The following is a 15,536-nucleotide window of genomic DNA, read 5'->3' as shown; positions in this document are numbered from 1 at the left end:
AGAAAGCAGTATATCTTTCGCGTTGGACTCGTTAAAGAAAAATCCTTCTTCCAGGTCAAGGTGGCTAATCGCTGTTCTGATGACCAGAAGTTATTTTCGGTCCTATGAGATGGTAGCAGAAACATTATGTATAAAATAAGTTTAAAAATAAGTTACAAACAACGCAAAAAAACTAACAAAATAGCACAGTTGGTTAGGAGCACATAAAACGTCAGCCATCCCCTCCGGTGCCGTTCTACTCCCTGTTCATCGCTTTCGCCTCAGCTAAACATGTTGGGGAGTTCCACAAGTTATCCATACACCCTTCCTGAACTTAGTTCGCCCCCAGGCGACTCTAAGGTTACGTTGAGACCTACAGGTCCTTAGCTTTTGAGCTATTTCCCTATTATCCTCCTTTTTCTTTTGAAGAGTAACAGAGGTTACATGCCCTGTGCTTTACGGGGGATAACCAGCTATGTGCCCGGCTTTTTGTCCCACTGGATCTCGCCGGGCCCGGTTTCACAAAAGCATCTTAAATCTTAAGGATCCTATGGTTATAACGATGAACTTAGCCTTCAGATGCTTTTTGTAAACCAGGCCCTGGCGTATAGCGGCAAAGGGCAAGGGTTACTTAGTGGTGTACACACCCATTCCACCAGGGGCCTGGCAGCGTCTTGCGTGTTGTATAAAGGGTTGACTGTATGAGATATTTGTGCTGCGGCGAGTTGGGCATCACCATACACTTTTGTGAGGTTTTATTGCTTGGATGTCACTGCTCCCAGTGTAGCCCACAGTGTGTTTATGGCTGGGACAGGGGAAAGTTACCAGGCAGCACGCCGTGTGCACAATGCAAGGACTGAGGCATTTGGGGTCAGGTCTGCCATGGGCCGTTTCATTTAGTATCCTTTGGGGTCAGCTTGGGGTGGGATTCTGTTTCCCCATAGTATGTTGTACCAAAGTTGTCTATAACTGCTGTTCCCTGAAGGAGACAAATGAGGTACACCGCCTGTTTGGCCCCGCACCGCCCATTCCTGGGCTCATTAAAGAGAGGTGTTAAATAATAGGAATGAATCCAAGCTTCTAGCTTATCACTTGTGGAAGGAGGGGCTTCCAGTGAGGCGTGGATTTTCACTCCTGCAGGAAACAATAGTTACAGTCATAACATTACATTTACGAGTGTGTTTAAAAGGTAAGGTCAGAGCCAAGCCCTACTGGCTGACAAGTTTACCACCTATGCATGGGTGTTGTGTTCCAGTTTCAATATGTTTAAATACGTATCAGTGTGTTTGTGTTCGCTAGGTAACACTTGGATAAACAGTAGCATTTATATTTTATTGATGTATGGGTTAACTAGTATTGACAAGTCTCTCAATGCCACACACCCATAGTAAACAGTGCTACGCCCAAATCAACACTGCACACGGTGTGACATGCCAATGTGTGTGCATGTTTCCCTCATCCCTTTCTCTCTCTCTCTCTTCATCTATCCTTGTATACATCTTTCTCCCTGTCAGCATGGTTATTTTTCCTTTTCAGAACATTCTCTCTCCCCCTATTTCTACCTCAGGTGCTGAGAGTGTGATATGATTATCCGTGCTGTAGGCTACAGGGTCTGACATACCCTCTAGGAGTCTAATCCCCCAGACAAGAGGATCACCTTCCCTTTCTCTCTACCCCCCCCCCTCTCATTCTCTCTGACTCTCTCACCCTTGCCATCCACTCCACTCACAGTTTATCCTGCTCTCCCCCTCTCAATCTCACCACCCATCTCTTTCTCTGTCTCTCTCTGCGCCAGTGAGGTGCGGCGCAGGCGGTGGCTGGGTTGGCACTGGCTATTATCAAAACCAGATTTACTCACAAATATAACTTGATGAAGTTCACCATACAACAGATAGCTCCAACAATCAGAGTGACATAGGCTATTAACCAAAATTGACAAACAATTTTCACCAAAATACCAATGTAGCCAAGACACACTCTGATTGCAGCATATTTTACGTTATCTGACAAAATGACACACTGCTCAGCCAGTGGCATCCTGAGTTGTGGCATCCTCAGTTACAACTGATAGATAATTGGCACTAAAATATCAATAATATGGACATATTTCATCCAAATAGTTTGCAACGCAAACTCCATAGCCTTTCACAATGGATTTACAATTATTCCTATAACACAGCACGCGCAAACACACACACACACACATTTTGTTTGTTCTTGTGTTCATACAACAGTAGCCTAACCTGCAAATTGCAAAAGAAAATGCATTTAGGCCTGTAGATGAAATCCATTTGTCTGTCCTTCAAGGTGAATCTCTCAGTCACAACGTTTTAGAAGTCACAGCAGAACACCATGTCCACAGTCGTGTGGGAGGCGCATCGCCAACGGCCTCCATTGGTTCCATTTTCACACGGACACAAAAAGTCACATGGACACAAACATTAGCTGGTAGAACAGTTATCCCCCCACACAGAACACAGGTAGTCTCGTCCATCAATTAGGGAATCCACCCGGTCACAGAGCAGAAACCCCCCACACTGGTGCGCCCCCATATAGAATTGTTGTAGTTAGTCGCATCCATCTTGTAAAAACCAAGGCCCAGTCACGCTTTGAGTGGTGGGAGAAGCCCTATTCCCATTATGTCCAAAAAGCAAATTTCCAACATCAAGATGTGCAAAAGTCCAGGTAACATCTGTTAATTGGTAATGATGTTTCAGACAAGTGGACAGTCCAATACTCAGTTTGCCTGCCCGACAGCTAGCAGTGAGGGAGATGGTGGTTGCATGTCATGAATAAAGTCACGTCTTATAGAGCTCCTGTATTCTGCTTCTGTCTGGTCTTAACCCATTATAGTTGACGTTCCATTCTTCGAACCCTCCAATGGTTGTTTTTGACAGCTACGTTCAGTTCAAGGGATGCGAACACCAAAGGATGTAGACACGCCCAAATGTGCACAGCTTAGGGCGGCAGGTAGCCTAGTGATTAGAGCTTTGGCCAGTAATCAAAAGGTCAGTGGTTTGAATACACAAGCCAACAAGGTGAAAAATCTGCCAATGTCCCCTTGAGCAAGTCACATAACCCTAATTTGCTCCATGGGTGTTGACCCTGTAAAACAACACATTTCACTGCACCTATCTGGTCTTTGTGACAATAAACTGTAATATATTACCCCTGGTTTTCACACACAATGTTTACAGACACAATGTTTAGGCAATACGCATGAGCAAAATATGAAATCATCAATGCAACGAATGAAGCTCGGCAAAGCAGCGACGCCTATGATGGCCCTGTCCATTAACAGTGACTGGAGTCCGGAATGGCCGTCTGCATCAACGATTTGAATTGGTGAAAAGGAAGGCATGAACACCCTAGTGCAGTTTTAGCAACAAACAAAAAAAACATTTGATAAAAACCACCAGAATCATTGAGAAAAGACATCAGATAACAAAATTTGACCATTTTTTTATATCATAAAAAAATTCTGGCTTTTCGTAACACATTATTTTTGTATTAGATTATCACAGGGTAAGCACTACCTACCCTGACTGCATATCACTACTATGCACTGCTCTCCCTCTCAGTCTCTCTGACTCCCTCTCCTTCAGTGTCTCCAACTCTCCCTCTTCCCTCTCAGTCTCTCTGACTCCCTCTCCTTCAGTGTCTCCAACTCTCCCTCTTCCCTCTCAGTCTCTCTGACTCCCTCTCCTTCAGTGTTTCCAACTCTCCCTCTTCCCTCTCAGTCTCTCTGACTCCCTCTCCTTCAGTGTCTCCAACTCTCCCTCTTCCCTCTCAGTCTCTCTGACTCCCTCTCCTTCAGTGTCTCCAACTCTCCCTCTTCCCTCTCAGTCTCTCTGACTCCCTCTCCTTCAGTGTCTCCAACTCTCCCTCTTCCCTCTCAGTCTCTCTGACTCCCTCTCCTTCAGTGTCTCCAATTCTCCCTCTTCCCTTTCATTGTCTCTGACTCCCTCTCCAACTCTCCCTCTTCCCTCTCAGTCTATCTGACTCCCTCTCCTTCAGTGTCTCCAACTCTCCCTCTCCCCTCTCAGTCTCTCTGACTCCCTCTCCTTCAGTGTCTCCAATTCTCCCTCTTCCCTTTCATTGTCTCTGAATCTCTCTCCCCCTACCATTCGCCCTCTCACAGATTCTCCTGCTCTCCCTCTTTCACTTCACTGTCTCCTCTCAGTTGCTCTGACTCTCTTTATTCCCCCCTCTGTCTCTCCACTCGTCTTCCCTTTGATACTCCTGCTCCTCTGACCCCTCTCTCTTCGTGTCGCTCTCTCTTTCTGTTTTTCTATCATCTATAATAAAAGATAACACACTATACTCAACACACTAGACTAGAGGCATGTATGAAATAAGAGGTGTACTGGCACTGAGTGGAGTGCCTGTTCTCAGAAAAGCACACAGTAACACAATTAAGGCTGTGTGCTCTCCTGTTACCTTTTGTCATTAATCGTCGACACACCTCCCTCAACAAAAGCCTGGGTGCCTGCCTGACTGTTATACTTTTCATCAATTCATATCTTTCAGCTGGGAGGATTCACTCTGTCCTCATCCTGTGTGTTATTTTGGGAAAAGTATGTCACTCAGACTGCATTGTCATAGTCTATTCTCAATGGGATGATGGAGACGACATGGCATATTGGTTATGTCAATGACAGTAATGGCACTGTTGAGGTTTACTGTTATAACCAACCATGGCACTGTTGAAATACAGAGCCGTGTTAAGTTCCTAAATCACCTGATTCAAAGGCCAATGGTTAAATAGAATAAGACGAATGGTTAAACAGAATAGAGCAGAACAGAATAGACCGTTTGTGGTGGTCTGGACTGGGGGGAATTGTTACTGTACTTGGTGTTACAGTTTTTCTCAATTGCTTAGACACAAAACCATTTTCTCTCTAATTTTCACACACAATTTTAAAAAACTCACACCCAACAGTACAAACATCTAGATTCTGGGTCCCAATTCAAACTTTGCCCTCAGACAACTCGCACACAAGCTGTCAAAAACACAGACTACGTGACTGTTTGCTACACACGAGGGATTCATTCAAAACGCTGCGAGCAAAATGTTTAGAATGGGTTTTCAGAGAAATCATTTGGAACTTTGTAAAATCACAGCACTGTGACTCTCCAGATAACCATTTCAGGAACACCCTGGTGAGAGAAATTAAAAATGACTGTAATAAATACCTCTTACATTAGCGGATAAGGGAATACTACTGTATATGTTGTTTAGGTCAAAAACCTCACCTTTGAAATGTCACACTGACAAAACATGTAAGGAAGAGTCCACGCTCAGTAAAATATCCAATTTGCAAAGCTTCATTTCCAAATGCAGCAAATGTACAGGTTACTCAGCATCAGCGTTCTCATCATCTCAGGTCTGGGTCAGGCCGTAATATCTCATATCAACGTCACACATTACGTTTGCTATTGCCAGGCAGCATGGGAAAAATGCCCTCTTGTGCCTTAGAAAACCCTGAATAGACTCCACAGACACATCACCACAGATGTCCACCATTGCCTCCAGGAGGTTTTGCTGTGCGTAGGGGTCACGGTCATACACTGTCCACCGCCATGCTGGTTAAAATTCCTCAATCGGATTCAGAAATTGGGAATATGCTGGCAAAAAAAGAACGGTGAACCTGGGGTAATCAATGAACTAGGAGCGAACCAGAGAAACCCTGGTAGAAACTCACGCTATCCCAAATGACAACATGTTGGGCTTGCTCTGGTTGCCCTGGCTCCCCTTCCTGTTGAAGAATTTTACTGTGCAGCTGATCTAGAAATTGAAGTAGTTGTGCCGTGTTGTATGGACCCACTTTGACATGGCGGTGGAGGACGCCACAATTGCCGATGGCTGCACATAGGGTGACGTTGCTTCCTCTCTGGCCAGGAACTTGTATGAATGCATGGTGACCAATGATGTTGCGCCCCCTTTTGCGCCTTTTTGTTAGGTTGAACCCTGCCTCGTGGATGAAGATGTACTCCTGTGGGTCAGCCATGGCATCCAGCTCGAAGATTCTCTACAGAAGTTTTTTAAAAACACACATTTTACTGTACTACAAGTACAGTACTGTAGTGTACTACTGTACTGGAATGAAAGATTGTGTACTGCAGTTACTGTAATGCATTGCTATACTGCACTGTATTGATATGCTGGAGAGATGGGCCATACTGTACATACTGTAAAAAGTCTGTACAGTATAGCAATTACCTGCACGTATAAGAAATTGTTGCTCCTTAACTCTGTTTTGAATTCCTTTCAAAAGGCACACGGTACAGCTGCTTTGTCCTGATGTGGTTCTTCTGAACGATCCGGTCAACAGTGGAAATGCTGATGCTGTCAATTCCTTGGAAGACTACCTGCTTTTCAACTATTTCCCTCAAACGGATGGCATTATTGGCAATCATCATATACACCAGGGTCTCCTGCTCAGCTGTGAGAAGTCTCCGCCTTCCTCCAATAGATGGCCGCCTCTCAGTTCTGCAAAAATGAAATTGACCATTACTGACCTATGGTCATCCATCACTGTTGTAAAACACTCAGAACAAAGTGGAGAATCAGTCTATATGCACCACAACATTACACGTATCACAGTAACAACAAGGCATATTACCCGTTTTTCCTTCTGAAAGTACAGACAATGGATGCAACCGTGTAACGGCTTAGGTCGGGTTGCACTAGCTGTCTAGCTTCTCTCATAGTCCTCCCATGTATGAGCACGATGGACTAGGATGGCACGGATTTCATCTGAGATTACTTCTCTTTGTTGTTGTCCTCGTCCTCTCTATTGTCTAGCAACTTCGGCATTGGTTAGGATCCATGGTTCCAAAGCACATGGACATGCCTCTAGGGCTAGGCCCTATTTATTCTCTCTGTCTGCACGGCTGTATTCACCATAGCTGATTAATGCTCCCTAAATGTTTTATAACTCACCCTCCTGGAATTTGTTCACAAGCACCTCTCAAAGTGAGGAATCATGGCCGTGTCGTCCATTTCACACTTTTCAGAGAGAGAAAATGGTTGCCTTATTGAAATGACTAGACCACGTCATAAAGCACAACATTGGCTCCCTTCTCTGCATGTTGGGTCGGCCACACCGAGTATTGATCCAACATTTATTGGCTTATTCAATAAAAACCTTCATCTGGAAAAATGAGAGGGGGGGGCGAGAGCAAGCCGGAGAGGGTGAGCAAAGAGGGCGAGAGCAAGCCGGAGAGGGTGAGCAAAGAGGGCGAGAGCAAGCCGGAGAGGGTGAGCAAAGAGGGCGAGAGCAAGCCGGAGAGGGTGAGCAAAGAGGGCGAGAGCAAGCCGGAGAGGGTGAGCAAAGAGGGCGAGAGCCATTAACGAATTTGGAGGAGCTCTGCATCAGGGAATTTAAGGATAGAAGAGAGATCCGTTTTTCAGTCCTCCAACAACCTCCCCCTTTCCCTTCCACAACATGTAATCAATTAACTGAAAAATGATATGAACCTCTTAACCATTGCCAATGTTTTCACTACTGCGGTCTTTTGGAGTCGCACGGCGGTGGACCTTGGATCTTCCCACAGCATACGGTCTGCTATATATCATATTTTGTTTTGTCTATTCTCATCCCTTTCAAGCAGAGACAGGCCATTAAGTACACAGAAAATTGGCCAGTGTTAATTAAGTAGTGTTGATTTTTCAATGTAACATTTCTTAGTGTTGATTCAGAAATTAGATGACCTCTGTAAATAGTTCAATTAACACTCAGTGGTGGAAAAGAACCCCAGTGTTGATGTAATAACCAGAGATGACCAACAACAAAAGACACAGCCGGCGCTGTTATATTTCCCACCATGCTCTATCGCAGTTTTTTTCTTTTTTTTATTATTGTTTGTTTTTATGTTTTTGCACGTACATTGACTGATAAATGTATTATTCTTATGCTACCTAAATAGAAATATCACACATTTTTCTAAACTCATCCAATCTGTTACTTGGACGTATTGCTCCCGTTACTGTAATGTTGTTCTAGTTTAGATTCTTTAGGTTGTCTCAGATCTTAGTCTTCCCAACCCTGGCAGTCATTCTGAATACAGCTTGCGGGTAAAATACAAATGACAAATGTTGAATATCCCCCGCTGGATTCCAATTGGAATTACACATCACTTTGCAAGCCAGCATAGTGACTTGCAGGGCCAATGTGACCTGTAAAACATACGTTTCAGACCAGTGTATAAGGGTAAAACTAGGCCCTCAAAAGAAGGCCTTATGAAGTGTGTATTGTCTTAAAGTAATTTCAATTATAACGTATTCACTTATGATCTCACTTGGTGAAGGCCACAGGACTGAAAATGAATTAATGCAACAACCATGTCTCTGTCACTAAAAAATACAGTCATGGGTGGAAACTCTACAAACTCTCGAAGGGCAAGGCACACTGGGAAATATGCAAATAAGGCTTTACACTAAGGAAAGTGTTAATTTAACACTGGAAATGTGGACCTGAAACAGTGTTACACTTAACATGCTCATACTTACCTAGTTAAAGGTTACAAAAAAAATGTCAGAAAAAAATAAACATGCTCAGTGTTGATTCAACACTGGAGAATTTGCTGTGTAGGCATCTCTAATGTTTTCTAGTGTTTGCAGCTGGCTGCACTGAGGAGATATTGATGAAGCTGAAGGCACATGTGATCAGATTGTCCAGACGTTCTCGTATCTCGTCTTCTGATGGGTTTGGAAAAGTGAAGTGTGTGTCTGCAAGCATAGAGCAGTCATCCATTTAAGTTTAAGTGACAGGGATAATAATCCTTATCATGGCTCCTAAATATAGCTTACTTCCTTACTCATCTTTCTCTGTCTCTCTCCCACGTTCTTTCTTTGTGGGACAATGAGACATGTGACTCATATGACCCATACTCGAGCTAAGTTGCTTTAGAGCTCCATTTCAATCCATGGAAGTGGTCCATTCACTGCTACCCTGCCTTTGCCTGATCAGTCAGTCAACATTTACAGTGGTGTGGATGGGAGTGGAGGCACTGGGTAATTCCGAAAGAGAATTTGATGAGCAGGCAAAGATATTCACAACACAAAAGCGTTAGTCTCTTTTTGGGTGGACGCAAATCCCTCACACTCACCACCAGCTATTTCTGGCAGCGGTGGAGCAGTTCTCTGGCCGGTGCCCTTTGGGTGGTCTGCCAGGATCTGGCCAGGATTGTCCTCTGTAAGCAGGGAGCCCAGACTTCCTTCTAAATGCTGCTGAATCGCCAGTATCAGTTAAAAGAGATGCACTCTCATGAAAAAGAAGCCTGAAGTCAGTTGCCTTGATGGGCAGACCATTGAGGCCAAGCCTGGACATTGAGTGTTGGTGGTGGTTTGGGGACATAGCCTAACACTAGGCAGGAACAATCAGAGCAGACAGTTGAGTGTCATCGTCAACACAATTCAGTCACAGATTCTACAAACATCGTTACAAACAAGAAACTGAGATGAAAATGTGGGTTTCAGTTTGGTTTTTTTAATGATGAAAACATTCTTTATCTTCGAAACAGACACATTTACAAGATCTGCAAAAAAAATGTAAGCTGAGAAATGATATTTTGCAACCTGATTCCAGATTCCAAAGCGCTGCAACATGGTAGTGTCTGATACAGTTATAAAAATAACAATCATAAAAAATACATGAGGCAGGCTTTTTCTTTTTTTGTAGGTTTGATTGAATAGGAGGTGAAAAGTTGAAACAATGCATACAAGACAATGCAGTAACTCATAGTAGCCTGTGTGTTGCTTGCTAACTACATGGTAGACTGGGGTTGGCTGAGCTGTTCTGAGCCAATTTCACAGAGTTAGAAGACATGAGAACACACACCGCCTGCACAATCCAGACAATATCATCCAAATGTACAGTCAAAAAAAAAGAAATGCTAGACCAGAACGTGTGAAATAGCCAAATAGAGATAAAGGAGTCTACAGAATAATTTGAGTAGAGTACATTTCTCTCTGTTCTCTTGACCACCCAGGTTACAGTCACACAGTGGTCACCTAAGCCGATTCACATCCCCTATGGAGTGCCTCCGCCCTGTAGAACTCCATTAGATGTCCATTCACTCTGTCCCTAAGGGAGCTGCATTACAGCTTACACATTATGGGAGTGAGGGGAGAGGAGAGCAGTCAAGAGCAGGATCTCATCAGTGGAGACAAAGACAGTAGTTTCCTTAAGATGTCCTAAAGAGTTGTGACATGACCCATTTGTACACTAGTGGGAAGCCAGGAATCCCACCCACAGTGAAAACACTGTTCGTTCTTCTCTAAAGATACACACTTTAGATTTGTATAGTGCACACCGACGTTACTATTTTTAATAACACTGTCTCTCACCCCAAGACCCACAATACTGGTGATGAATCATCAATAATTTTCATCTTTATGTCAAAAAATACATTCCTATCAGTTCCTATCAACATGTTTCAGATGTTATGTTTAGAAATGGCATTAGAGAAACTGAATTAGCATGAGACAGTATTTCCCCATGGGCTTGGAACCTACGGCATAGCAGCTAGATCATGTAGCCACTGCCTAACCTAGCCTCAATTAACAGGTCATTTACAGCAATACCATGGCAGTGCACCAACCCAGGGAATGTTATCAAAGCTCATAAGGCATGCGTGGATATCTGTTTAGTACCACAGAGAAGAGGCCCTGACACACAGAGGTAATGATGATAAATAGTGCTCGGCTTTATCAGGCTACCTCCCTAAAGTTGTGTTGTGTGTACCAGGATCCTGCCTATTCGCTCTGCTTAGGTCCTCTTAAAGATGGGAGAGAGAGAGAGGTATTACCACTGTGCATGTCTGTCTGTGGTGAAAGCAAGACAAACCCCTTCACCATCTGCACCTACCTCCCCAGCCCAGCTCCCTGCCTCTCACGCTTTCCTCTGTCCTTCACAAGTCCCAACCCCCCCCCCCCCCCCTTACAGCACAATAACTGTCCTTCAATATAAAAACAACACATCCTCAACCTCGCTCTCCATCGACAAAAGGCAGAACACTCATTCAACATTGTGCAAGCGGCAGATAAACATTTGGCACAACATTGTCTGGTAGGTATGCAGCCGACCCAAAGCGAGTGCACGCACGACAAACACAGCCCAGCTTAGTTCAACCTCTTCGGCAGCTGCGTAATTCCCTGCTAGGGTGCCTCAGCAAGTATCATCCTAGAAGGCAGCACAGGAACACACACACACCGACTCTCTCTCTTCCTTTTCCATCCGTTCTGCATCTTTTACCTCCTGTGCTTATTTTTTTCGACCTATTTCTTTCCGACAAAGGTATTGTCAATCCCTCAGCCTGCTGTGAACGTGCTACAAAAGGCGAGTTGAAAGATAAGCACCCCTATACAAAATACAGTAAAGTTTAAACCGTGTGAAACTGAATATACAGTAACTGAAACAGTCAACATGAACGACAAAACAATATTAAACCATCTCTGTACATGCACTACGGCACAAACTAATATTCCTGTGGAGTTTGTTTGTTTGAAAATGAATACGGGAGAGCCAAGTAAAATAGTGCTCTAGCCTCTGTGGCTTCAACACACCTATGAGGAAGGTACTGCTACTGTTAATTGGAGCTGGAATATTTCAAATATCCGCAAACGTTAACGCGAGGTCATGCATCAACCTGTCAAACTACTTTGTACAGAGTACAGCAAAAGCCCCATCTCTCCCCCATCGACTAATACTCTATGACTGCAAGGGGATATGTTATTTTCTTCCAAAAGATATGACATCAACACGGACTGTACCAGGATTTCACAGTTACATTCACAAGCCACTGGGGTGCTATTGTCTTGTGTGCCTGACGAAAATCAAACTGGATTTATTCACAAAATGATATGGCCTGCTGCTCATTATTCCTCTACCTATACTACTGATAGGCATTAGGCACTTAAAACACGTGTTCACATATACAAATATAGATAGCATTATACGTTTTTTTCTTCCCCACCAAACTTGGGTATTGAAAACAATAAATGAAAAATCTTTGGTTCGTTAACACATCATGTTCATATCAATCATTACTAGTTAAGGTGTAGTTTTTGTCACTCAAAGCTTGTGCCGATGTCGCACCAGAAACTGAGTTTTATGGTGCTCTAGTAACCCCTGTGTTGCTGGGGCATTGCCCAGCACGCGTCAGGGTGCAAGCCACACACCCCCAGAGAGCAAAGGGGCCTGCATCCTCCTCACAGCCATGGAGGCAGCTGGACACCACAGGACACAGATGCAGCCACACATTATTGTCCGTCAATCGCTCAATTTAACGGCCTTTTCAGTTTGCAACAGAGTAAGTCAATCCAGGTGAGTGTCAATGAAAGTATTGCTGCTGCTTTCATTCTTGTCCATCATTGTTTGCGTTGTATTGGGCAAAACCCCATCCCATACTTCCCAAGCTTGGGTTAGGTGTCAGACAGGGTGGCATTTTCACAGTAAACTGTCCTGCCATTGATTTAAGATGGACCTCACAGGAGCTGAGACCCAACTGTTATATTCTCCCCCCCACCATCACTCTAACAGAACATGACTAAATTAAATTCAATACAGGTTGGAGAGTCATGGGGATACCTTGTTTCTCATTCAATTATCTGAAAAACACTTTACAGTGAGTCTCCCTCCCCCTCTCTCACTCCTTCCCTCCTTCCTTCCTTCCTTCCTTTCCCTGTGCTGTCTCAGTTGCAGGGTAGCCAGGAGGAGTAGGCATGCTGCTGGCAGTGGAACATGGGCTGTACCTGGGCTATGTAGTAGTTACTGAAGTTACCATCTGCCACGTAGGCGGCAGGCTGGTAGTAGCAGGTGACGTTAGCCACATTCGGAATGACGTTCTGCTCGGCCAGCACGCGCACCGCCAGCATGGCGATCAGCCCCAGGGTCTGCCGCCTCTCATGTCCCATCAGGCACACCGTACTCTCGTTGACCACCCCATGCAGGGTCATCAAGTAGTCGTACTTGCGGTCCTCCAGGCCCACAAAGTGGTTTTGCAGGTAGGACTCCAGCTTGCGCTGCTGCTCGCTGATATCCGAGAAGTCGATGAAGAAGCGCGAGCACATGTAACGCTGCAGGGACTTCATCTCCGTCTCGGAGTCGGCTTGGAAGTCCCTTACCAGCAGGTGACAGTACTTGAGCAGACCGCCGCCCCGAATCTCCTCTGGGTTGCGCGTGCAGATCACCTTCTGGCGTAGGTGGTCGAGGGCAGCATCAAAGTCCCCAAACACGCTCTCGCCCACGATGGTGGGGTGGAAGGTCTCGGCCATGGGATTCTCAGAGCAGTCATAGAACAGCAGCAAGGAGTCCAGCTTGATCTGGAAGGAGTCCACGCTGAATTCAAACTGCCGCCTCAGAGAGTCGACAAACTTGAGCTCCACGTTCTTTCCTCTGTTGTTGGAGAGGGAGATGAGGCTCCAGCGGTCTGAATCATTGCACACCTTCACCATCTTCTGCACATAGGCTTCCTGTCAGACAGAAACACACAGGGGAAATTCATCTTTAGCTCCAGTGGCCAGTGGATAGAAATAATGTATGTATACTTTATAAAAGGCCCTTTGCTCAGTTCAAATGAATAACTGAGTGGATTTTTAAAATACTGTATAAATTATTTTGCGCCACTATGATCATAAACAAATAAGTGTCATGGATATAAATACTATAGCATACTCCTGATCTAAATCCAATTCAACCCGATACAAGCACTAAATCAGGAACAGTTCATCTTCTATAGCGTCACATAAAGATGTATAACTGTAATTACATTGGCACATATTTTCTTTGCATGTTTCTGTAGCCTACAGAATGTTTCTGTAGCCTAGGGGCAAACATTGGCTGCCCTATCTATGTAACGTATGTGGCCGAGGAAACAGGATGTGCTTTAAATGGGCTTACTGCAATCCTCTTAACTTGATAAAATCAACATTATACTATCAGTAAACTTGTCTTATTGCACTTTGAAATAACATGCACAATGATGTGCAATAGGGCAAAGGTGAGTAAAAGCCCAATTAGCTATATTTATAAATGAAATGTATTTCTAAATAGCCATTTGATTTATTTCAATAACTGTTGACTGGAAAATGTAGCATACCTTTAAAGTCAATGGTGATATTTTCTGCTTATTCACCCCGTCAGGTAAGAAGTCCAGGAGACAGTCCAAAACGATATCCTTCACAATCTGAAAATCACTTTCCCCTTTCATATCAGCGCAAAAGATTAGGTCAAGGTCCTTGTAGCCCAGTCCGCTATCCTCGTGAAGAACGTGGCTTGCAGCAGACCCGTTTAACCGCACGTCCCGGACGTGGATATTCCTCTCCTCCATTCGACTACGCACCACCTTCACTATTTGTCGGGGTTTCATCTCCAAAGTGGGGAAGTTTCCACGGCCGTGGATGGGAATGGTCTCTGTTAGGATAGCATCAAGGCGCTGCACTTGTTCCCAGCCGAGAACGCTGATATTGCTGTTTTCAACCTCAGTTATAGGACTAGCACCAGTGCAACTATGTTCTTCAGACATTATGGAGAAAATTAAACGGCAATTGACTATGAAGTTTCTTTAGAGACAGGTCCGTATCCAAAATGTGGATTTTACGCGCAGTGACAGTAGGCTATTGAGGAGCAATGTCAACTTCATCCACATCGGTATCTTCAGTCAGAGTGCAGTACCTCTATATTATACTGTAACATAAATAAAATCAAGGCGAAATAGGCTACTCAGTGCGCAGTAAAGAAATGACCAGCTGCTAACTCCGGTTGACTCGCGTGTCTTTTGTCGTGAGATGAGGGAGGACAGTAAATAAGATCTTCTCTCAAAGATAGTCGTCACTTCTGCCTTTTCCTTTCTTTATAGAGCGTGAAACGTTTCCTCGTCGGTTGTCACTCAGTGCATCCGAGCTGTGCGCATCACCGTCTTTGGAGCTTGTTGGTATACTAGGAGTTCTGAGTTCGGGCTGTGACTCCATCGCCAAAGGCACGCCTATGATTTTTTTATTTGCATGAATACGCACTTGGCAAGTGTTGCAGTGATCAGCCCTCTATGGAATCCCGTCGATTGTGACGCGCAACTTCTAAATATTTGATTCCCTTTTCGTCTCCAATAAATTCCGAAAGCCTTCCATGTAACTTGTCACGTGAAAAGAATGGTGGATTAGTTTGGCTACTTTTGTTTTCCAAAGTTAACCGTTACCTATCCATTGTGCTTGGCTTGTGGGCGTCGCTTCTCCCTGAAAGGCAGGTACAGTTTTAGGAATGTCACATGCTATGTAGAACCCCAGTTATCAGGTATACAGAATTTAAACTAACTTCCGTTTCCCTTAAAAAAAACGGAAAGAGGGACATGACCGTTTTGTATATTCCTCTAATGAAATGCAGGCACAGTTCATTAAAAGTATAATAACCTAATGTGCCCTCCTTTGAGTTTAAGTCGTAATTTATAGGAGATGTAAGGCTTTCATTATAAAGACATGTTATTTTGACTTGCAGGATTTTATTGACCATACAAAAATTGTGGAGCAAAAGCCTACCTTTGAGTTGACATTGCCA

General features: G+C 44.2%; 1 protein-coding gene across 1 annotated transcript; it reads right to left on the bottom strand.

Annotated features, from left to right (window-relative positions):
* Positions 1 to 9,453: 9,453 nt before the first annotated feature.
* Positions 9,454 to 15,250, bottom strand: tent5aa (terminal nucleotidyltransferase 5Aa). Its single transcript, XM_046301849.1, has 2 exons — positions 14,086 to 15,250; positions 9,454 to 13,459 (listed from the first exon to the last, which is right to left on the bottom strand). The coding sequence occupies exons 1-2, from the start codon at positions 14,509 to 14,511 to the stop codon at positions 12,680 to 12,682; spliced, it is 1,206 nt and encodes a 401-aa protein (XP_046157805.1). The 5' UTR covers positions 14,512 to 15,250; the 3' UTR covers positions 9,454 to 12,679.
* Between the last annotated feature and the right edge of the window lie 286 nt (positions 15,251 to 15,536).

Source organism: Oncorhynchus gorbuscha, linkage group LG15 (genome assembly GCF_021184085.1).
Source record: "Oncorhynchus gorbuscha isolate QuinsamMale2020 ecotype Even-year linkage group LG15, OgorEven_v1.0, whole genome shotgun sequence".
NCBI classification, from domain to species: Eukaryota; Metazoa; Chordata; class Actinopteri; order Salmoniformes; family Salmonidae; genus Oncorhynchus; species Oncorhynchus gorbuscha.
This window is presented reverse-complemented; position numbering and strand designations above follow the sequence as displayed.